The sequence below is a fragment of the Trichomycterus rosablanca genome, chromosome 17 (assembly GCF_030014385.1).
Source record: "Trichomycterus rosablanca isolate fTriRos1 chromosome 17, fTriRos1.hap1, whole genome shotgun sequence".
Lineage (NCBI taxonomy): Eukaryota > Metazoa > Chordata > Actinopteri > Siluriformes > Trichomycteridae > Trichomycterus > Trichomycterus rosablanca.
Genome location: NC_086004.1, coordinates 3217875 through 3241851, shown reverse-complemented (window position 1 = coordinate 3241851; position 23977 = coordinate 3217875). Strand labels below are relative to the sequence as shown.

The 23977-nt window shown below is 41.5% G+C and overlaps 2 protein-coding genes across 2 annotated transcripts; both read left to right on the top strand.

The window, feature by feature from the left end:
• The first annotated feature begins 2374 nt into the window (after nt 1–2374).
• Nucleotides 2375–4842, top strand: mrpl54 (mitochondrial ribosomal protein L54). The gene is made up of 3 exons (XM_063013124.1): nt 2375–2542; nt 3881–4037; nt 4367–4842. Exons 1-3 carry the CDS (start codon nt 2422–2424, stop codon nt 4497–4499), a joined length of 411 nt encoding a protein of 136 aa, XP_062869194.1. The 5' UTR covers nt 2375–2421; the 3' UTR covers nt 4500–4842.
• A 5063-nt stretch (nt 4843–9905) lies between these two features.
• Nucleotides 9906–23977, top strand: malt2 (MALT paracaspase 2). The gene is made up of 17 exons (XM_063012709.1): nt 9906–9971; nt 12289–12448; nt 12529–12695; nt 13428–13555; nt 15781–15916; nt 16014–16195; nt 16323–16419; nt 17377–17421; nt 17515–17553; nt 18430–18633; nt 18779–18956; nt 19970–20044; nt 20143–20270; nt 20573–20722; nt 21483–21640; nt 22026–22163; nt 22895–23977. The coding sequence occupies exons 2-17, from the start codon at nt 12312–12314 to the stop codon at nt 23324–23326; spliced, it is 2394 nt and encodes a 797-aa protein (XP_062868779.1). The 5' UTR covers nt 9906–9971; nt 12289–12311; the 3' UTR covers nt 23327–23977.

Below are 23977 nucleotides of genomic sequence, written 5' to 3'. Positions count from 1 at the left end.
TGAAGCTTTATAACGTCGCACTAACACAAGGACTGTCGCCCTCTAGCGAGCCGGAGTGGAACTGCTGATCGTCTCATCGGCTGTGTTCCAAACCACATACAGGTTTAACGACACCTAATTACTGAATTCAGTAGTCATTCATTCATTCATTCATTCATTCATTGTCTTATCCGCTTATCCAATTAGGGTCGCGGGATGCGGGTGCTGGAGCCTATCCCAGCTTTTCAATGGGCGCAAGGCAAGGTAAGTGGGTAGCACTGTTGCCTGACAGCAAGAAGGTCCCGGTTTCGATCCCCAGGTGGGGTGGGGCGGTCCGGGTCCTTTCTGTGTGGAGTTTGCATGTTCTCCCCGTGTCTGCGTGGGTTTCCTCCTCCGGGTACTTCGGTTTCCTCCCACAGTCCAAAGACGTGCAAGTGAGGTGAACTGGAGAAACTAAATTGTCCATGACTGTGTTTGATATAACCTTGTGAACTGATGAATCTTGTTTAATGAGTAACTACCGTTCCTGTCATGAATGTAACCAAAGTGTCACACACACACACACACACACACACACACACACACACACGGCAATTCAGTGTCTCCAATTAACCTGATTGCACATTTTTTGGACTGTGGGAGGAAACCGGAGCAGACACGGGGAGAACATGCCTGCACAGAAAGGACCCGGACAGCCCCGCCTGGGGATCGAAATAATGACCTTCTTGCTGTGAGGCGACAGTGATACCCACTAACCCACGGTGCCACCCTAAATTCAGTAGTTTCAGTAATAAATTAATTATATGAAAAATTAGGCCATTGTCTCCTTGTAGAATATGCTATAAAATAATAATTAATAATGGTAATTAATAATTATTAATATGGTGAAGGAAATTGAGTTATGAAAATAGGACGTATGAAATGAGGAGTATGGAGTAAGAGGAGGGTGTAGGGTATAGGGAGTAAGCGAAGGGTATAGGGTATAGGGTGTAGAGACTATGGAATGAGGAGTATACAGTAAGAGGAGGGGGTAGGGTATAGGGTATAGGGAGTAAGAGTAGGGTGTAGGGTCTATGGAATGAGGAGTATAGAGTAAGAGGAGGGTGTAGGGTATAGGGAGTAAGAGAAGGGAGTAGGGTATAGGGTGTAGGGACTATGGAATGAGGAGTATGGAGTAAGAGGAGGGTGTAGGGTATAGGGAGTAAGCGAAGGGTATAGGGTGTAGGGAGTAAGGTATAGTATAGAGTGAAAGGAGGGTATAGGGTGTAGGGACTATGGAATGAGGAGTATACGGTAAGAGGAGGGGGTAGGGTAGAGGGGGTAGGGAGTAAGAGGAGGGTATAGGGTGTAGGGTCTATGGAATGAGGAGTATAGAGTAAGAGGAGGGTGTAGGGTATAGGGAGTAAGAGAAGGGTGTAGGGTATAGGGAGTAAGGTATAGTATAGAGTGAAAGGAGGGTATAGGGTGTAGGGACTATGGAATGAGGAGTATACGGTAAGAGGAGGGGGTAGGGTAGAGGGGGTAGGGAGTAAGAGGAGGGTATAGGGTGTAGGGTCTATGGAATGAGGAGTATAGAGTAAGAGGAGGGTGTAGGGTATAGGGAGTAAGAGAAGGGTGTAGGGTATAGGGTATAGGGAGTAAGGTATAGTATAGAGTGAAAGGAGGGTATAGGGTGTAGGGACTATGGAATGAGGAGTATACGGTAAGAGGAGGGGGTAGGGTAGAGGGGGTAGGGTATAGGGAGTAAGAGGAGGGGGTAGGGTATAGGGTGTAGGGACTATGGAATGAGGAGTATAGAGTAAGAGGAGGGTGTAGGGTATAGGGAGTAAGAGAAGGGAGTAGGGTATAGGGTGTAGGGACTATGGAATGAGGAGTATACAGTAAGAGGAGGGGGTAGGGTATAGGGTATAGGGAGTAAGAGGAGGGGGTAGGGTATAGGGTTTGGGTCTATGGAATGAGGAGTATAGAGTAAGAGGAGGGTGTAGGGTATAGGGAGTAAGAGAAGGGAGTAGGGTATAGGGTATAGGGTGTAGGGACTATGGAATGAGGAGTATACAGTAAGAGGAGGGGGTAGGGTATAGGGTATAGGGAGTAAGAGGAGGGGGTAGGGTATAGGGTGTAAGAGAAGGGAGTAGGGTATAGGGTGTAGGGACTATGGAATGAGGAGTATACAGTAAGAGGAGGGGGTAGGGTATAGGGTATAGGGAGTAAGAGGAGGGGGTAGGGTGTAGGGACTATGGAATGAGGAGTACAGAGTAAGAGGAGGGTGTAGGGTATAGGGTGTGTAGGGAGTAAGGTATAGTATAGAGTGAAAGGAGGGTGTAGGGAATAGGGTGTAGGGACTAAGATGCTATTTTAGACGCGACCGAGCTCCGCTGGCTCGGAAGTACACTGATCACGTGACTGTTCTATTCCAGCATGGTAGTGTAGATTTAGAGGAAAATGTCTCTATGTAACTGTATAAATTCTTTATCTGTGCTTAAATTTCGCCTGTTTAATTCACACAGCAGCGCTTTACTGTTGAACGCCTCCCTGCAGACTCGTGGATATGCTAAAAAAGCAGGTAAGCTGTATCACTGAGTCTGAACAATCAATGAAAGCTAATGCTAAATGTGCTAATGTGCACTGACCTTGTACTGGCTGATGGATCAGTAGCATGAAATCACCCTCAAATTTATAATAATAGTAATAATAATATGTTAAAAAACAGTTAATACTATTATTATTTGATGAAGCTTGTTTTCTTTAATTAACAAATGTCATATATAAGATTGGTGGTCCACAGCAGATGCTTTTAGATGTAGCCACATCTCTAACTGACATGGGGGGTAAAATAGAAGAAAAAAGATTATTTCGCTGTTAATGATTTTATAGTAATATACATTATCCCTTTTATACATTTTATTTCTCAAACAGTCTTAACATTTTGATGTTAAACAGCTGGCATGTAACTAACTCACTCGCTCACTCTCATGTTTAGCAGGTGGAAGTTCCTCCTCTAGAGGTAGCTGTTAGCACTGTGTACTTTACATCAATAACAGTGCACTTTATTTATTTTACTTTACACTTTTTTTTTTTCATTTGTAGCATCTAGCAGACACTTATCCAAAGCGATTACATTGCAGCAATTGAGGATCAGGGGCCTTGCTCAGGGGTCCAACAGGGGTAGCTTCGTGGTTGTGGGGCCTGAACCTGCAACCTTCTAATAACTAGTCCAGTCCTTAACTGCTGAGCTACCACAGCCCTTCGGCACGGCACTGTCTCCTCACAGCAAGAGGGTCCTGGGTTTGATCCCCAGGTGGGGCGGAGTTTGCATGTTCTCCCCGTGGGTTTCTTCCGGGTGCTCCGGTTTCCCCCCCACAGTCGAAAGACGTGCAGGTGAGGTGAATTGGAGACACTAAATTGTCCATGACTGTGTTCGATATAACCTTGTAAACTGATGAATCTTGTGTAATGAGTAACTACCGTTCCTGTCATGAATGTAACCAAAGTGTAAAATGACGTTAAAATCCTAATAAACAGACAAACAAACAAACTACAGCCCTTTGTTTAAAGCGATGATAAGCAGCACAATAATTATTTACATGCTTAGCACAGAGGCCTTCAATGTTTTCAAACCATTAAATGTTAAACCACTAATAACTGAAGAAACAATTCTGTCCAGTTCAAATCTATTACAAATTAAATTTACATTCATCCTAGTATGTGCTTTTAGATGTTTACCTTTCTGGTTAATTAGAAACAGCACATGACGGCATTAAGCATGTATAACTGTCATTTTGGCTTTTTTGGTTACCATTCTGGCTAAGAAGAAATGCAGACACCCTAACAACATACCACAGACCACCAGAGTTCTGTTCCAATGTATTTATCTTATCGGTGTTTCTTTATTTACCTCCAGCTGCCAAAGGTAAAGGGAAAGGTGTGGTGAAGGATGTACTGAACGGTCCTGAAGTGTGTAAAGATGCAGTCAGACTCACTTCTCATGCTGTAGGAGTAAACATCTTCAAACAGGGAGAAGATCCACCACTCAAACCAAAAGAAGAATACCCAGCATGGTAATTTTGGCAGTTAATCTTGTTGCTCTTTGGCATACCAGTCCACAGGAATATCTTACATTTTATATTGTTAAAAATCTAAGAGATTTATGACCCTCCTTTATATACACCAGGTAAAGTCAATTCATTTGCATTCAGGCTTTACCTGTACTGTAACAATGGCCACTATGTCAGGGGTGCTTAACATTTTTTATTACAGTGACAATTTAAAGTTCACAGTTTAGTAACTTATAAATGTGTATAATGTACGTGCTGTTATTAATGTTGTGTACATCTAATTTCGTGCATATCTGCTCAATGGTAATGAAACTTCTCTTGTTAATCTGCAGGTTGTTTGAGTTGAACCTCGGCCCTCCGAAGAACCTCCCTGAGATGGATCCTGAAAGCCACGAATACTGTAAACGGTTAAGGAAGGAGCACATCTGGCGTTTTAATAAACTGCATAAGGGCAAGAAGATTTGAAAAGCAAACTTTTGCAGAACATCACCAGCGTGGATTTGGATTTTGGGAACTGATAGTTTCAAGATGACGTGGAGGTGCTGGAGTCCCTGTGTTCAGACCACGACTGACTGACTGGGTTACAGCTGATGTATGAATCACGTGCGCTTGTGACGAGCTCTTCATGGTGTTTGTACTGCACTGGTTCTGTGGACCTACATGGATTAACGGGTTGCCATGTTACTGAATAACCATGAACATGATCTGAGTTCATAGTTCATAACATGATGATGAGAGTCTTTGATTAATTATGTACTATTGAAACATCAAAGTGCTTTTGTAGCTAAATAAAAATCCTAAAAGCATTCAGTATCATTAATTAAAAATATAAATGTTAATATTTGAGGTGGTGTTTTTTAGTTGCTATGTTTCTAAATATGGAAGATTTACTACTGTTTGACAGATCATTTCATTCTCTCTTGACCAGCTGGTCTTTGTAGTAACAGGTTACTTTTTATAGTGTTATTTAATGTACAGTTCCATTATTAAGTTTTTCATTTATTCATTTTTACTTACTGTGTCATCCTGGTCAGGGTTGCCAGATCACCATCTATGTGTTATGGTGGTTGACTCTTTAATATGAACTGTTTATGTTAACATTTTGTACACGTCTTTAGCAAGTAACAATTCTATTAAGATTGTGTGTGTGTGTTTTGCTGTCAGCTTTCTTTTAAGGCTTTACTAACAAAACAGGGGTACAAAAAGAATATGTGATTGTGGAGACCTTTTGGGCTTTTGTAAGGATGTAAATCTCAGGTTTACAAAGAGAAGCTCAGAGATTAAAGCTTACAAAGACATCAACGGGAACGCAAATAGCTCATGATGGGATGTTGAAGAAGACTGATGATGATGAGATGCTGTGGATCTTACGAGGGCTCATCAGTGTGTACCCACAGTATGCTGCTTCATTGCCCTGTGGCACTTTGGGGTGAGGTATCGTATGATGTAAGTAAGACTGGGCTTGAGTGTTTTAAATGTTAATAATTTATTTAGAGGTGCATTTCCACAGTGAAAGTACATTATACAAAGGTGAAATGAAGCCTACACAGACTTCAGAAAAGCATGTGAAACTCCTTACTGGTTGATCAGAGATCAAAATTCCCCTGGAAAAATCCCCAGGACCCATGATGCTGATGCAGCACCCACTCCACCATCTGTATCATCATGCCTGTAGAGCCCTGTAGAGTTTTATGTGAACAACCAAGGAACTTTTCTTACACTGTGTCTTCACCCCTGATGTTCTAATTACCTGAACACTTATTTATTTAAATGTACAATTTAGTGGCATGGTGGTGAGTGAGTGTGGGTGCTGAACAGCATCATAGGACCTTGGGTCCTGGGTTTGAGGACATTGACATGTTTCCTCTACTTTAAAGGGACTAAATCCATATTACAATCACAGTTGATTATTGTAGTTTACTTGTTAATTAACAACATTTATCAGATATAAAAGAATGGCACTTGGGTGGTGCAGCGGTAAAATATGCTAATAATCTTGTCATTACGCGTTCTGATGTGTATGGTTTTAAAGCAATATAACGAAACAAACACATATAATCCAAAGTGTGTGTCCAAATTATAGTGACATCCACTGGAATATCTAAGTGAAATGTTTAAGGTTTATGGATGCTAATGTGATAAATGGGGAAACGGCATCAGTAAAGAGGAACAGTAGTCACTTGTAAAGTCTCATTGACGGGCTTAAAGCACTACAGGAAAGTTCCCAAATACCTCAAAAATTGCAACAATCAAGGATGAGCTTCCTCTGGTGACCACGGTTCCTCTTTGCTGATGAGTTTGCCCATGTGTGACACACGTTGCCGTGACTTATAAGACTTTTTTTCCAAAACGTTAAATCATTTTAATTATTTTGTGACTGTTAGATGTACGTACAGTGTATCACAAAAGTGAGTACACCCCTCACATTTCTGCAGATATTTAAGTACATCTTTTCATGGGACAACACTGACAAAATGACACTTTGACACAATGAAAAGTAGTCTGTGTGCAGCTTATATAACAGTGTAAATTTATTCTTCCCTCAAAATAACTCAATATACAGCCATTAATGTCTAAACCACCGGCAACAAAAGTGAGTACACCCCTAAGAGACTACACCCCTAAATGTCCAAATTGAGCACTGCTTGTCATTTTCCCTCCAAAATGTCATGTGACTCGTTAGTGTTACTAGGTCTCAGGTGTGCATAGGGAGCAGGTGTGTTCAATTTAGTAGTACAGCTCTCATACTGGTCACTGAAAGTTCCAACATGGCACCTCATGGCAAAGAACTCTCTGAGGATCTTAAAAGACGAATTGTTGCGCTACATGAAGATGGCCAAGGCTACAAGAAGATTGCCAACACCCTGAAACTGAGCTGCAGAACAGTGGCCAAGATCATCCAGCGTTTTAAAAGAGCAGGGTCCACTCAGAACAGACCTTGCGTTGGTCGTCCAAAGAAGCTGAGTGCACGTGCTCAGCGTCACATCCAACTGCTGTCTTTGAAAGATAGGCGCAGGAGTGCTGTCAGCATTGCTGCAGAGATTGAAAAGGTGGGGGGTCAGCCTGTCAGTGCTCAGACCATATGCCGCACACTACATCAAATTGGTCTGCATGGCTGTCACCCCAGAAGGAAGCCTCTTCTGAAGTCTCTACACAAGAAAGCCCGCAAACAGTTTGCTGAAGACATGTCAACAAAGGACATGGATTACTGGAACCATGTCCTATGGTCTGATGAGACCAAGATTAATTTGTTTGGTTCAGATGGTCTCAAGCATGTGTGGCGGCAATCAGGTGAGGAGTACAAAGATAAGTGTGTCATGCCTACAGTCAAGCATGGTGGTGGGAATGCCATGGTCTGGGGCTGCATGAGTGCAGCAGGTGTTGGGGAGTTACATTTCATTGAGGGACACATGAACTCCAATATGTACTGTGAAATACTGAAGCAGAGCATGATCCCCTCCCTCCGGAAACTGGGTCGCAGGGCAGTGTTCCAGCATGATAATGACCCCAAACACACCTCTAAGACGACCACTGCTTTATTGAAGAGGCTGTGGGTAAAGGTGATGGACTGGCCAAGCATGTCTCCAGACCTAAACCCAATAGAACATCTTTGGGGCATCCTCAAGCGGAAGGTGGAGGAGCGCAAAGTCTTGAATATCCGCCAGCTCCGTGATGTCGTCATGGAGGAGTGGAAAAGCATTCCAGTGGCAACCTGTGAAGCTCTGGTAAACTCCATGCCCAGGAGAGTTAAGGCAGTTCTGGGAAATAATGGTGGCCACAAAAAATATTGACACTTCAGGAACTTTCACTAAGGGGTGTACTCACTTTTGTTGTTGGTGGTTTCGACATTAATGGCTGTATATTGAGTTATTTTGAGGGAAGAATAAATTTACACTGTTATATAAGCTGCACACAGACTACTTTTCATTGTGTCAAAGTGTCATTTTGTCAGTGTTGTCCCATGAAAAGATATACTTAAATATCTGCAGAAATGTGAGGGGTGTACTCACTTTTGTGATACACTGTATATGTACACAACAGGGTTAAAAGTATGTAAACACCTGCTCATTAGCTTGTTGGACATCCCATTATGATACCATGATATGGAGTCGTTAACCTCATGTGTGTTTGTTGGAACTTGTGCATTTCATAATTTGTATGTTTTAAATTGTTAGTGGCAGGTTGTGAGGCATGTAGTGTGGGTGCTGAACAGCATCATAGGACCTTGGGTCCTGGGTTTGAGGACGTTGACATGTTTCCTCTACTTTAAATGGACTAAATCCAAATTACAATCACAGTTGATTATTATAGTTTACTTGTTCATTAACAACATTTATTAGATATAAAAGAATGGTGCTCAGGTGGTGCAGCAGCAGGGTTGCCAACCATCCCATAAAATACGGAATCGTTCCTTATTTGGAAACTAAAGGTTGTGTTCAGTATTGAACTGATAAGGGACGCGCTTTGTTCCGTATTTTTATCACTGGGAGAGAAATGCTGCAGATTAGACTGACAGGGCGATGTGTATGCAACAGAAGGAAACTGCTGCTACTTATTATTTTAAGTAGAGTTCACTTTTAGTCTTAGTAACGCCGTGTGTCTGCAGGCATATCAGCATAACAACCTGTTCATCGCTCCGCTGTTTGAGTAGCGCAGTGGGCAGGGCGCATTGCGTATATTTTTCCGCCCTAGGTTCGAATCCGGCTTAGGGCGAAACTAAAGTAACACTATCAGGTTCCGACATTGTGTGTGTGTGTGTGTGTGTCTTAAATATCTAAACTAGGTACTCAGAAGGGACGTCCACATTTTTTGACATATAGTGAAAGAGAGTGTGTGTGTGTGTGTGTGTGTGTGTGTGTGTGTGTGTGTCTTAAATATCTAAACTAGGTACTCGAGGGCGTCCACATTTTTTGACATATAGTGAAAGAGAGTGTGTGTGTGTGTGTGTGTGTGTGTGTGTGTCTTAAATATCTAAACTAGGTACTCAGGAGGGACGTCCACATTTTTCGACATATAGTGTGTGTGTGTGTGTGTGTGTGTGTGTGTCAAATATCTAAACTAGGTACTCGAGGGCGTCCACATTTTTTGACATGTAGTGAAAGTGTGTGTGTGTGTGTGTGTCTTAAATATCTAAACTAGGTACTCAGGAGGGACGTCCACATTTTTTGACATATAGTGTGTGTGTCTTAAATATCTAAACTAGGTTTTCAGGAGGGACGTCCACATTTTTTGACATGTAGTGAAAGTGTGTGTGTCTTTAATATCTAAACTAGGTACTCAGGAGGGACGTCCACATTTTTTGACATGTAGTGAAAGTGTGTGTGTCTTTAATATCTAAACTAGGTACTCAGGAGGGACGTCCACATTTTTTGACATGTAGTGAAAGTGTGTGTGTCTTTAATATCTAAACTAGGTACTCAGGAGGGACGTCCACATTTTTCGACATATAGTGAACGCGCGCGTGTGTGTGTGTGTTAAATACGTGAACTAGGTACTCAGGATGGGCGTCCACCTTTTTTGACATATCGCGAACGCATGAGTGTGTGGATGTAGAGAGAAAGTAAAAGTAAACTCCTCACACATACATACAGCTGCAGTATTCTCTCTCTCTCTCTCTCTCTCTCTCTCTCTCTCTCTCGTGTGTGTGTGTGTGTGTGAGTGAGTGTGGGTGATGTAAATGTGTGTGAAAGAGGAACTGCAGGTTTTAACAGTACAGACGCGCTTCACTGATTTCACCACACACTCCTATCTTTACTACTATAAAGTTTGGTTTTGTTGGTGATATAAGCTGATAAATGGCTCACAGATCTATCAGAAGGAACAGAATCAGATATGGAGATGCTCCTGCACCTGCTGTGAGATTCTAATCATCTTAACTTCTCCGTGTTTGATTTGCGAGTAAAGCGTCTTCCGGGAAGAGCCGCTTCAGCAGCTCAGGTACTTTTTACTAACGACTGTGTTTAACGGTTCATCTTCACTGTAGCTTCAGCAAAACTTCACTTTCCAAACACTTTAGGTCATTAAGTTACCTTTTTAAACACTATATAACCATGAGCAGTTAAAATAGACTGGTATATTTTCAGCTAGAACAACATACACTCTTCTGAGAGGCTTCTAAGTATGTCTGTGGGAATTTGTGTGTCTGGGTACTAATGTACTGATGTACTGATGTTGGTCAAGAAAGCCACAAGTGGTGTTCCAGTTCATTCTACAGCTCTTCTGTGGCTCTGTGCAGTTTCTTTAAACTGAGCTTTTCGTCATGTATTTAAAGAGCTTGCTTAGTACACAGGAACACAAGTCATACTGAAACAGGAAAAGGCCTTCCCTAAACTTGCTGCAAGTGCAATTGATTTATTACACTTGATAGCAAGTGTTGTGGCTGAAACACATGAATTCAAAAATAAGAAGGACTATACTTTTGTCCATATAGTGTAGTCTACTGGTTAAGGTAGTAAGTAATAAGAAGGTCGCTAGCTCAAGCCCCACCACTGCCAGGCTGCTGCTGTTGGGCCCTTGAGCAAGGCCCTTAACCCTCAATAGCTCTGTATACTGTAATGTAAGTCGATTTGGATAAAGGCGTCTGCTCAATGCAGAAAATGTGAATGTTAGTAGTCTGTATACTCTGACATGCAGTGTCATTTCCCTTAAATTTAAATTGTACAGTCAGTTTAAGCTAAGCAGCAGGTTTTTACTGATTGCAGAATAGCTTAATCTACTGTACCTATACCAGTGGACACACTAGTTTATTTTCAAAATAATATAAACAAGTTCTGTAGCTCAGATCTGATCTGATACTACACCCAAAATTTCAGGCTAGTCAGTGTGTTACTTTCTGATTTGGGCAGATGATATAGATAAAAATGAAAATGGAACGTAAGCTTTAATAGTGTTGACAGTATTTATTGTGATTTAGCAGCAGGTGGCTCAGTGGTTAAAGGCATGGATCTACCTAATCTGAATTATTTGTCGAAAAGTTGCTTTTGTTGATGTGGCGTGACCTTTAAGTACATATCAGATCCTGTTTACTTGAAGGTATATACATAAATAAAAACGCCACTACTTCAAGTCAAGTCAGGTCAAGAAGGTTTACTGTCACTACATCCATGTACAAAAATACAGTGAAACAAAATGTTGTTCCTCCAGAACCTTGGAGCAGCACATAACAATGTACAGTACTCAGAAGAACATAAAGTGCAGACAACAATACATATCATAAATACTTTAAATACTCCAAATACTTTACCGTCAAACAATATTGAAAGACACACAAAAGACAGTAGATACACGGTAAACAAAACAGAGCCCAAAGTACGACTCAAAGAGCCCAAAGTTCATTTATCTCACATGTTAATTATTTATACAGCATGTGGACACTCCTCATTATTATTAAGTTCAGGTGTTGTACTGATAACAGGAGTATAAAATCAGTTAGTTCCAGCATGACAGTGCCTCAGTGCACAAAGCAACGTCTATAAAGACGCAGCTTAACAATGTTATTGTGGAGGTACTTCAAGAGTTCAAGTTCAAGAGACCTTCAAGAGGCCTAATTTTGGGGTCACTTCTGTTTTAAAGCCCAAAGCAATGGAATGAAATCTGGAACAACCCAGTGGTCAGTTGTTCACATACTTGTGGCAGTTCTGTTCAGTTGATCATGAATAAACAGCACTGTTTTGTGTTAGTTTAAAGCATGACTAATTATTTAGACGTACCAAAGTATAAGCAGTAGCGTGAAATCGATACTTGTGGATAAATTTCCATCATTGGATTGACGGTACTGCTATATCATCCAGTGCTTGCGATTAATAATTAAATCATGAAATTGTTTCTTGTAATTTCAGTACTATAATTAACAGGTCCACTGCTGTGAAGATTGTCAGGGGGCGTGAATTACAGGATTATTTCCATCCGCCTTGCCATAGAGTTCCCATATCCAGCAATCTTTGTGCCTTATTTAGCCTTAATTTGCTCCAGGTGGATGTACCTTTATTTAATAATAGTTTCTTCCTCACAGTGTTGCTGGCTCCTCTGTTGGCAACCTGCTCTTTTCTTTGAAACTGTGATGCTGGGGTTGATCTGGTCCGGTTTTCCGCCGCAGCAGATGAAGACATTCTTTATCTTTCATTCAGAACTAACATTCAGAACGTTCAGAACTTTATCTTTTAACGTTCAGAACTGAATGCATACAGTATCCAGATAGTCTCAATTAAATTTCTAAATCTTGATAATGTATTTGTCTCTTTTTTACTCCTGGTAGGACACTGACGACACACTGCTGTGATGGACGACTGGAATTTGGGTTTGGGGACCCTCAGTGAGGTGGCTCTTACCAGACTTGCAGAGATGCTGGACAATGCAAGGTGTGGGTGGAGACAACTGGCGAAAGCGGTCGAAGAGCAGCCGCGGTTCCAGTACAGGTAAATTCTGTGAGGTATTTCTGTGGTTCAGTGTCTGAATAACTGAATCCCTGAGTTATGATGTTCATCTCTGTGTGCAGCGAGAAGGAGCTGACCAGCTGCTCTCTGCAGGTCCTCAGTGCCCGGGGCAGCCCTGGCAGATACCTGCTGGCCCTGCTGGCTGACAGGCAGTGCCCGCTGGCGTTCCTGTTGCAGTGCCTCACGAGAATCGAGCACCACGAGGCCGCCAACTTTCTCACTGCATGTGGTATTTACATTTCATTTTTTGTTATAAAACTGGTTCTATTTAGCATATGACACCAATACAAGAATTTTAATAATCTAATACCCACATTTGGTTCAATCATACGTGCATTATAAACCCCATTTCTTGAAACGTTGGGACATTATTTCAAATGCAACACACTCCAAAAAGTTGGGATGGGGCAAAATAAAAGTAAAACATTTGTAACACAAGATTGCAAATAATTTGAGTCTTTTACCGTCTACCATACATAATATTATTAAAAGATTTAGAGAATCAGAAGAAATTTAAGCCGAGAGCCACTGACGAATGTGCGAGACTTTCACGCTTCAGATGGCATTGTATGAGGAACCGTTATGATACTGTGATAGTTATATCATCATGGGTTCTTTATAAAACTGTTATCACTTAACACAGTCTGCTTTTTCATCAAGAAATGCAACCTGAAACTCTATTACACAAAGAGAAAGTCATAATAAATTTTCTGTGGGGTTTTCTGGGCTTGAGCTTATTTCAGATGGCCCAAAAGACGGTGGAAATACATGCTGTGGTTACTAAAATAGTAAAATATTTAGTGCATTTTATTACATTTCCAACCTTTTCAGAACACAGGGTTTGTACGTCATGGAGTTTATACATCTGTTAGCAACTGGTATGGCTGAAATACCTGAACTATCTACTTAGAAAGGGGTCACATAATTTTGGCTGTGTGTGTGTGTGTTGTTATCCATTTAGTGGTGCCAATAGAGATCGTGGAACAACCGCAGGGGTTGCAGGTACCAGAGGGCAGCGCCGTAACACTGAGCTGCAAAGCTGTCGGCCCTCCAGGACTCAACTACCAATGGTTCAGGAGAGAAGATGAGGTGTGAACAAAACAAGTACAAACATCCAGACAGATTGGATTCAGCTTTAGAACTACATGTAATAAGACCCGGTGGTGGGAAGTAGGTCGTTTGATTTGGTCTATGGACTATAAAGCATTTATAGTCTGGCATTGTTATTTTAACCATGCTATCTCTCATTGAAAAGAAAAACATAGCACATGATACTGATACGTGAAAAAAGTGATTTGTTCCATAAATACATACAGACAGACAGAAACTTATTCTACGTATACAATGTATACATTTTTTAATAATAGACAGGGCTCTATAGTGCGACCAATTTGGTCGCACATGCGACCTAATTTCTCAATGGTGCGACTAAAAAAAATCTCAGGTCGCACCGGTGCGACCAGGCATCCGAGGGAAAGAAAAACAAGACACACATTAGGCCAATAACATGGTCTAAACCAATCAGAGATAGCGAAGGGCGGGACATTATTGTAGCGGTGATATGTGAGCGACATTCAGCTCAGCCAATCAGAATGCAGCACCAGGTTTATACACGTGCGTTCGGATGTTCTGCAGTAAGTTTAGTTTTGTATATGAGACTAGCTGGATGTCCCCAGAATGAAAGTTCGGGTTCTGGAGCTCGGCGGTGTAAAGTGTTGTAACGCTCACTGAAGTCCTGATTTTATTCCCACATTCCCACACCTCCACCACCGCACAGCAAAAGACCCGCAGCATCCCCACCGGACAGCGGCTAGGTGAGCCGACCCTCTACAGTAGCAAGGGGCTAATGCTAGCGGTAAAGTGTGGCGATAGTGAAAGTAAAAATACGACAATATTTTCGTTAAGTAAAATATAAAAATAACTAAAAGACCATAATATATTACAATACATGTAGTCAAAATACGCAGTGAGTGCACCGCAAGCGATTTTGGGAATCTGTGTAAAAGATCCAGTAAAGCCGATAATATAATGCACTGCATTTAAGATTACACTCTAACACTCTAGAGCCCCATACACACACACAAACATATACATATAATTTTAAATATACACACACACATAAATAGATATACACACATACATACACATTTACTCTATTATTATTTTTATAATTTTTATAAGTGTGCTATAATTAGTCTATAATACTATAATTAACTGTATTAACTGTATAATTACTACAGTATATTAACTGTAAAGAGCATGGGAAGACCATGGCCGGCAATAGTATATTTGTGACTGGTTCTAATACATTTCGAATTGAAAGGCTGAAAAAGCCCAATGCATCTATAAAACACATTACATGCCGCGATAAATGCACTGCCCAAGTGTCCCCTCACCCCACTGCCTTTCAGTGGCAAGCAGCAGCAAACAGATCATCAGACGAGGCCATGTTGACCAGATTGTTAGTTATTTACAAGTCAATATTGCCTGTGTGGACAGTGATTTAAAAAAAAAAGTGAACCTGTAAAACTGCGGTGTTAAATGCGATGCAGTCGAAAATTTGGGTGCACCTAACTTTTGTGCTGGTGCACCTAAGAAAAAAAGTTAGGCGCACCAGTGCAACCAGTGCAAAAAGTTAGTCTAGAGCCCTGATAGAGAATAATAATAACTTTTATTTTAGTGTTATTTGTGTTATGTTTGTTTAATACTCGGGTTACAGTATCATTCCCACCTGCCATGCCACTGATGGCCTGTAGGGAGGCATGGAGGCGTAGATGACTAACAGTGCGGCTCCTTTAATTGGCAGTCTCTGCACCTCATTAAGTATTAATTCACTGCAGCTGGAGAAGTCCCTTTATTATCCCAGCCTCAGTGCCAGATCTTTGCTGGTTTCTCTGTGGTACCTGCTCTCTGTCTCTATGGCTGTGATGCCAGGCTTGACCTGGTCCAGTCTGCCAGTGCAAATGTCTGCATACTTTATCTTCTTGTCTGGTGAACTCAGTCAGTGTTGCGGTGTCATTTGGATGGGGGAGTTGCCTCCAGGGGCAGCATGATGGCACCACTTTGAATGTGCCCCACCCTGTTACACCTAACCCTCATTTGCTTGAATTTAATGCTGCATCATTCATAAGTTGCTCAGAGTAAGAGCATTAACTACCAAACTGGCTCCTCACTGATTACCATATCCTTATTAATTACCATTTCCAGTGGTTGGAAAGTGGACGCTTTTCACTGAACTCGAAAAAAATAAATGACTCTTAGACAGAAGTGTAGATGAAATAAGTTAACATAAATATCATGTGTTTGGTGTGTAGGTGCCAGGTGCCACCTTATCAGAGCTGATTCTGAATCCGGCTCAGGAAGGTCACTACATCTGCCGCGTCAATGCCGGGGACAAGTGTGTGTTTAGCAAGTGGGCTTATGTGCGAGTACTCAGATCTGCTAGTTCAGGTAAGCTTCTGATATAACCCTAATATAGCTAACAGTGCTAACCAAGCTAGCATAATCCAAGAGGCTGAATGTTATCTTATCTCTGGTTATGTTCCAGGCTCTGTGATCTTTCCTTCATCGGTCAGTGGACTGTGTGTAATAAAACATCCCAGGGCTCAGGCTCTGTCTGAGGGGGATGTCCTCTTTCTGGAATGTTCTGCCCAGGCTAATCCTCCTTCCCAGTTTCAGTGGTACCACAATAATCAGCCACTGGCAAAGGCTAACAGAGACTTCTTAAAGGTTTAACATTTACTCTTTCGCCATGTGTAACAGCATCTTGAATTCCCAGTGCAGATATATTTACCTTTTTATGTTTCATTTCAGTGTTGGGATCTGTAACCTGTTTTATCATATTTGCTGTTTTTAGATTCCTTGTGTAACGACAGCAGATCGAGGCGTCTACAGCTGCAGAGCGTACAACCTTTATCATGAGATATGGAGCGAGCCGATCTTAGTAGAAATTGGTAGGAATTTAGAATAAATTCTTGACTAAAAGCAAGATTATGTGATGTACACTGATTAGGCATAACATTAAAACCACCTCCTTGTTTCTACACTCACTGTCCGTTTTATTAGCTCCACTTACCATATAGAAGCACTTTGTAGTTCTACAATTACTGACTGTAGTCCATCTGTTTCTCTACATACTTTTTAACCTGCTTTCACCCTGTTCTTCATGGTCAGTTCCCCCACAGGACCACCACAGAGCAGGTATTATTTAGGTGGTGGATCATTCTCAGCACTGCAGTGACACTGACATGGTGGTGGTATGTTAGTGTGTGTTGTGCTGGTATAAGTGGATCAGACACAGCAGCACTGATGGAGTTTTTAAACACCGTGTCCACTCACTGTCCACTCTATTAGACACTCCTACCTATTTGGTCCACCTTGTAGATGTAAAGTCAGAGACAATCGCTCATCTATTGCTGCTGTTTGAGTCGGTCATCTTCTAGACCTTCATCAGTGGTCACAGGACGCTGCCCACGGGGCGCTGTTGGCTGGATATTTTTGGTTGGTGGACTATTCTCAGTCCAGCAGGGACAGTGAGGTGTTTAAAAACTCCAGCAGCGCTGCTGTGTCTAATCCACTCATACCAGCACAACACACACTAACACACCACCACCATGTCAGTGTCACTGCAGTGCTGAGAATGATCCACCACCTAAATAATACCTGCTCTGTGGTGGTCCTGTGGTGGTCCTGACCATTGAGAAACAGGGTGAAAGGGGGCTAACAAAGCATGCAGAGAAACAGATGGACTACAGTCAGTAATTGTAGAACTACAAAATGCTTCTATATGGTAAGTGGAGCTGATAAAATGGACAGTGAGTAGAAACAAGGAGGTGGTTTTAATGTTATGGCTGATCAGAGTAATACACAACATTATGAGAAGTGAAAGGTAATAACCGGTTTTCGTTTAGGTCCAGGATCCTGCACTGAGACCTCTTGGCAGCCAGAGGTTCAAAGTAAGAAGCATCCTCATTGCATTTGTCTGTCCTTGTTTATCATGTTTCATGTCTCACATTCATAATTCACTCATGAATGTTAATACATTTCAGATCCAGTCAGCGCTCCCAGACAGATGGGGGATATTTTTGGTACGTAATAGGTATTTAGAGAAATGCTAATAAAACACTAAATGCTATTGTAATCAACCCTTTTTTTTTAATCCAAAGCAGTCATGACCAATTGAAGTTTATCGAGGGGGCCGAGGCTATTACACACCTCCTCCAACTTGCACATAGATTGCTTTTTTCACCTGCTACGGGCGGGGTCTCGCAGAGCACAGTATTGCGTGCAGAGCCTCTGTTTTCAGCCACCCTCATGTAGACGTCTGGCAATTGCCGCATCAGTGACAAGGAACCCTGTTTCAGCCACTGTCCTTTTCCCACAGACACAGCCAATTGTGTGTCTGTGTAGGCGCCCGGCCGGCTGATAGCAGAGCTGAGATTCAAACTCGAGCTTGAGGTGGTTTTTACTGTGCCACCTGACATTTTAAGGTCGGCTTGTAATCACCCACTCAGTCACATTGAGCAGGATTTTTTTCATTAGGAAGTGATTATTTGTAGGTAATTGTATGCTTCCTAACAGTTTAGGGAAGGCCCTTTTCTTTTCAGGAAAGCAAGCTCTACAAAGACATGAAGAAACTTTAGTGTCCTGCTTAGAGCCCTGACCTCAGCCCCACTTTGGAATAACAGCTTTGGAATAAACTGGAACATCAACTGATGCTTTCTTGACCAACATCAGCGCCCAGCCAGACAAATACTCTTTCAACTGAATGGACTCAAATTTCCACAGACATACTTAAAGTTAGACAGAAAGCTTTAAAGTTTTTTTTTTTTTTTTTTTTTTTACCATTGTGAGTTTCCATTCTCCTCTGTGGCTGCTATAGTGTCTAGTGTGTAAAATAAAACAGTGGGGAAAAACAATAAAAAACACAATAATGATTTAAAAAATGTCTCGTGGATTTACAGCAACAGACAAGGTGGCGCTGCTGATGGGAAATATGAACTACAAGCACCACCGGGAGCTCAGAGCGCCGATGGCTGACGTGTATGAGCTGAGTAACCTGCTGCGCCAACTTGACTTTAAGGTGGTCTCACTGCTGGACCTTGACCGACATGAGATGCACAGAGCCGTGAGTGAGTTCCTGCTGCTGCTCAGCCGTGGAGTCTATGGTACATCAAACCATCATATTGGGTTGTTGATAATAAAATGACCATGAGATTGGGGTCTCTATATATGCTTTATATAATGACTTTAAATGTCAGGATTTGATAATAATTCAGTCTGGTATGTCTGTCTCGTGTGTGAATAATTCAGGGCTGCTGTACTATGCTGGACATGGCTATGAGAATTACGGCAACAGTTTCATGGTGCCTATAGACGCTCCGGACTCGTACACATCGGACCACTGTCTCTGGGTACAGGACGTGTTACAGCGCATGCAGGAACGTCAAACTGGCCTCAACGTCTTTCTGCTCGACATGTGTCGCAAACGGTACAGTTCATTTCATAACATTTGTAGTGTGGAAAAATAGTTGAACCAAGTGGTTTGCATGTACATGTAAGATTGTCAGGATATTTTACAGAAAATAATGTAGATAAGTGTCATTTTCTTTTGATGACCATTGTACAGTGCTGTACAGTACCATACAATACTGTATGCATCCAACTTCAGAACTATCCGTACTCTATCTAATGCAGGGCAGTGGTAGCTCAGTGGTTAAGGCACTGGACTAATGAGCAAAAGGTCGCTGGTTCCACCCCACCACTGCCAATTGTGTGTTAGACCAATAATAGAAAATTTTTTTTGATTATATGGGTTTAATTTTAAATGAACCTGCCGTTTTAGACAAAGCTCAGGATTAAAAATTCATTAAAAAAAATACATATGTGAATTATTTATTTTAAAGAGAACATTCAGCAGTCTAAATATTGTGTGTATTTGGGTGTGTAACTATCACTAAAAATGTTTATGCAGTTTTTGTTAGATTGTTTATATTAAGCAAAATTTTGCCTTGAAAAAATATATTTATACTGTTATCGTTATTTGACCTTTATTGTAAATTTGTAGATACAGACAGAAACACTCACTCACTTAACCGCTTATCCAATTAGTCACGGGGGGCTGGAGCCTATACCAGCTTTTCAATGGGCGCAAGGCACACAGTAACACCCTGGACGGGGCGCCAGTCAATTGCAGGGCAGACACACACACACACACACCCACTCACCTATAGGGCAATTCAGTGTCTCCAATTAACCTGACTGCATGTTTTTGGACTGTGGGAGGAAACCGGAGCTCCCAGAGGAAACTCACGCAGACACGGGGAGAACATGCAAACTCCACACAGAAAGGACTCGGACCGCCCCACCTGGGGATCGAACCCAGGACCTTCTTGCTGTGAGGCGACAGTGCTACTCACTGAGCCACCGTGCCACATTATCTAAATAGAACTGAAATCAGTCTGTTTTGTCTCATTCTCAATGCCGGTTGTGTTCTAATTGCAGAAACCTGAATGATGACATTATCCAGCAGCCCGGACCGTTAAAAGTCACGGCAAACATTGTGTTCGGCTATGCAACGTGAGTCTCACAGGTTTTACTTTGGTTCAATAAGTTGTTGAATTATGTAATTGCAATCTTGTCGTGTAAGCTATAAACATCTGGTTTCCTATGTGCAGATGTGTCGATGCTGAAGCGTTTGAGGTGAACAAAGACGATCTGTCGAACGGGATCTTCATGAGTTTTCTAAAGAAGAGGCTAATGGAGCAGGATAAGGTCACGGTCATGCTGGACCGAGTAGCTGAAGGTTCTAAGATAAATCCTTTATAGTCCGACATTAAACTAGTACCAGTTTTGTTTTAACTGGCCAATGTTGTGGGATCAAGCAGTAAAAGAATCTTTCCAGTTAGTGCTCTGACTAGAATCCAGTCCAAAAAACTACAAAAATGACTTAAATATGAAAATGTGTTTATTTACATAGACATCAGTGTTGCCCACTGCACCACCATGCCACTTCTCCTATTTTTTTATCTTTTAAACTGCTGGGTACGTTTCAGATAACTTTATACTATTCATTAAAATAAAAGTTTGATCTTGTTGTGATTGCAGATATGGGCAGATGTGTGCTCACCCGCGGGCGACAGGCACTGGAGCTGCGCAGTAACCTGTCTGAGCGACGGGCACTGACTGATCGTATTCAGGCGCCCGAATGCCCGGTTATGGCGTCAACACGCAACCTACAGTGGTCTATTGCACACGGTGAGATTATTTCAGACGAATGTAGTTTGATACACCCAACCAATCACGAGTGTAAGATTTTCCTAAAGGTCAGCATTATCAGAGCTCTGAGTATCAGAATTCCTGTAACACTTACTTTTTTTGATCAAGCCATGAATAACGTCCTGCAAGTAACGTTACTTTGGGTGTGTGATGAGGCGTCACATGACAACATTGAAGGGAGTATTATAACAGGACTTGTGGAAGGACTCGGCAGACAAAGAAGACCAAGAATAGGCTCCAATATCTCCAGTCTTTGTGCAGATGCCATAGATCAGCAAGCCAGAGCACATGGAGAAAACCCATGCTAACACAGGGAAAATGGAAAGGATCCTGGCCATTCGGCCTGGGAATTAAACCCAGCCCTTATTGCTGTGGGGTGACGGCGATACCCACTGTGCACCTCCCTGCTGCCATTTTGAAATCACCAGACAAGTCTACTACACCATTCAGAATCAGTTCAATAACCATGTGGAGGATCCAGGCACATAATGAAAGATGTCTTAAAAACACAAACACACACACACACCTCATGACATCACACAAACATGGTTTAGCATTCAGCATGGCTCTGCAAAGACTAGATGTATTTAGAGTTAGAGATCTTCATATAATCCTTGATAATTAGCTGGAAGGAGTATTGGAAGGATTAAATGTTCTAACTAACACAAACAGCCAATAATTGTATTCATGTTTTTTTTTTTTTTTTTTTTTTTTTCCCCTTCTTTCTCCCCTGGGACAGCCCTGCCAGAGAGTTGTGTTCTTCAGTTTGATTGTGGTGTGAAGGTGCAGCTGGGATTTGCGGCTGAATTTTCCAACATCATGATCATCTACACTCGGATACTGGAGACCCCCGGAGATATCGTGACCTGCTCCGCCCAGCTGTCTGACTTCACAGAGGTATGTAGTACGAGTACAGCTTGAATCTTCCTTAAGGTGATGCTGCAAAATATCTTGAAACATTGACTAGATGCTCTAAAATAGAATGATAATCCGCTTTGAAATATCTTTCCAGGATGAAAAAGCTGTTCTTCCCACGATAGGTTTAAAGCTGTGTAAAATGTAACATGTACTTGAATAAGACAGGGCAGAAATATCTCAGTGGTAAATATGCTTGACTGATGATCAGAAAGTTACTGCTTTACCACCACAAAGTTGCAACTGTTTTTGCATAATCATAATACAATGTGAGTTGCTTTGGATGTAAATAAATGGACAGATATCAGGAGGAATTAAGTTGCAGCCATGTAAGTAATGTCAATATTGTTTATTATTAATGTTTTAGGGCCCAGAGATTGACCTTAAATGTACAAATCAAGCAAGTCTTAGAGATGCTGGGAGTTTACTGCTCATCATGGACGACCGTCTACCACAAGAGCAACCGCAGCTCTTTACTCGACTCTGTGCTCTGCAAAGACTGAGGGTCAGTACGGTTTGTTATTTCTGACCCTTTGTTACATAGGTCGCAGATAAACAGCACTAGTTTGTGTAGGCAGTGCAATAACAATCATAAACACATACAACAGGCTCCATAAATATTGAATCCCCTGGTAATAATGCTTTAAACTGTCACAGTGAGGATACACTATATGGCCAAAAATATCTGGACACCTGACCATGAGCTTGTTGGACATCTCATTTGAAAAACAAATGGTATTAAAATAAATTGACCTCTGTGTGATCTTTCTGGCCAGAACAGCCATTCTTCTGAGAAGGCATTTCACAGGTCTTTGAAGTATGTCTGTAAGAATTTGTGCCCATACAGTCAAAATTAATGTTCATAAAGTTCATTCCAGAGCTGTTCAGTAGGACTGAGGTCAGGGCTCTATGCAAGACACTAAAGTTTCTTTGTCTTGCTTGGTGGTGCACAACTGCTGCAAAGTTGGAAGCATTATGGCTGTTAGCAATTGTATTGGCCTAAACACATGAATTCAATAATTACTAGGGGTGTCCCAATACTTTTGTTCGTATATTGTATTTCTTTGAACTGAAACCTTATGTGACAGCATTTGTTTACATCCATTTCTCTAAAGATCCTGTAAGTTAATCAGTTTTTGGATGTTACTAAGCAGATTTTCACACAAAGACTGCTAATAAAACAACACGGTATCAAACGGATATTAATTTAAGTGTTTCTGCTGATTTTCTCAACAGAGCGAGCTGTCATTCACCGTGTGTCTGCACTATCAGTACGCTAACCTCGACGAAGAGGTGCATGAAAGGAAAACGGTAACAGTGGGTAAACCTCTGGTCTCCAAACTGAACCTGCATGAACCACAGCAACTTCACCAATCACCAACATCTCTCTCTTCTGATTTTTACTCTCTCGACATGCTGTCGTCATCATCGTTTGCTCAGGAACCGGAGGCTAATATGCCTTCCGTAGAACCTTCTTTAACGGAATCGGCTGCGTCCTACTATTACCAGCATGAAGAGTACTGCACTTCTGATGTGAGGAGGATAAATGAACCAGAAGAGAACTTGGGCCCGGAGTTCTTTCCATCGGATGAGCCTTCGGTTTCTAAAAGTTTGCCCTGTGGTGGTGCTGATAAAACTTTAAAACTTAGCAACTTTCATTCCCTTTAGGGTAAATGTGTTGATGGGCACCACAGCTTGATTGTACTCATAATTATAGGAGGGATTTTGCACTTAGTAGCATGAAGGTCTTATGTATGTTGTATAAAGTCACAGTCTTTTATTTTATTACACTATTTTGTTTTGACTGTTTTGCATGACTTTAAAATTAACATTTGTATGTGATTTTATGTGATATGTCACACTATATGGCCAAAAGTATTTGGACACCCTTTCTCAGATTTGAATTTGTTTCAGCCACAACAGTTGCTAACAGGTGTAATAAATCATTTATAGAACATAAAATATGCACTATAAATGCTTTTTTTGTTTTTGATTGCTTTGTTCTGTGTGCTTTTATTTTCTAATGAATCTGACCACACCGCAGTCCATGCTGCTAAAAAGCATCTTCATATTATGATATTAACAATATTGTATAGTGTTTAAGTATATTGCAATACCTCCTTTTAATTAAACTGTTATGACTTTGGGTACTAACAATGTTTTGTATCGTCTGTGAGCATGTGAAATCGTTCTGATCAGCAGACTGGAATGTCTTCTCTGGTGCTGTACGTGTTAAAACAGCTACGGTATACAGCGACACAGTCAGTTCCACAGTAAACCAGTCCCTTATAATGAAATAAAGGTAGAATGCACAAATTA

Bases quoted from the DNA above. Each gene is read 5' to 3' on its own strand.
- mrpl54 (XM_063013124.1), top strand. From the start codon at position 2,422: ATGTCTCTATGTAACTGTATAAATTCTTTATCTGTGCTTAAATTTCGC. The intron at 2,543-3,880 runs GTAAGCTGTATC...ATTTACCTCCAG, and splicing joins TGGATATGCTAAAAAAGCAG to CTGCCAAAGGTAAAGGGAAA. The intron at 4,038-4,366 runs GTAATTTTGGCA...GTTAATCTGCAG, and splicing joins AAAGAAGAATACCCAGCATG to GTTGTTTGAGTTGAACCTCG.
- malt2 (XM_063012709.1), top strand. From the start codon at position 12,312: ATGGACGACTGGAATTTGGGTTTGGGGACCCTCAGTGAGGTGGCTCTT. The intron at 17,554-18,429 runs GTACGTAATAGG...GTGGATTTACAG, and splicing joins ACAGATGGGGGATATTTTTG to CAACAGACAAGGTGGCGCTG. The intron at 20,045-20,142 runs GTGAGTCTCACA...TCCTATGTGCAG, and splicing joins ATTGTGTTCGGCTATGCAAC to ATGTGTCGATGCTGAAGCGT.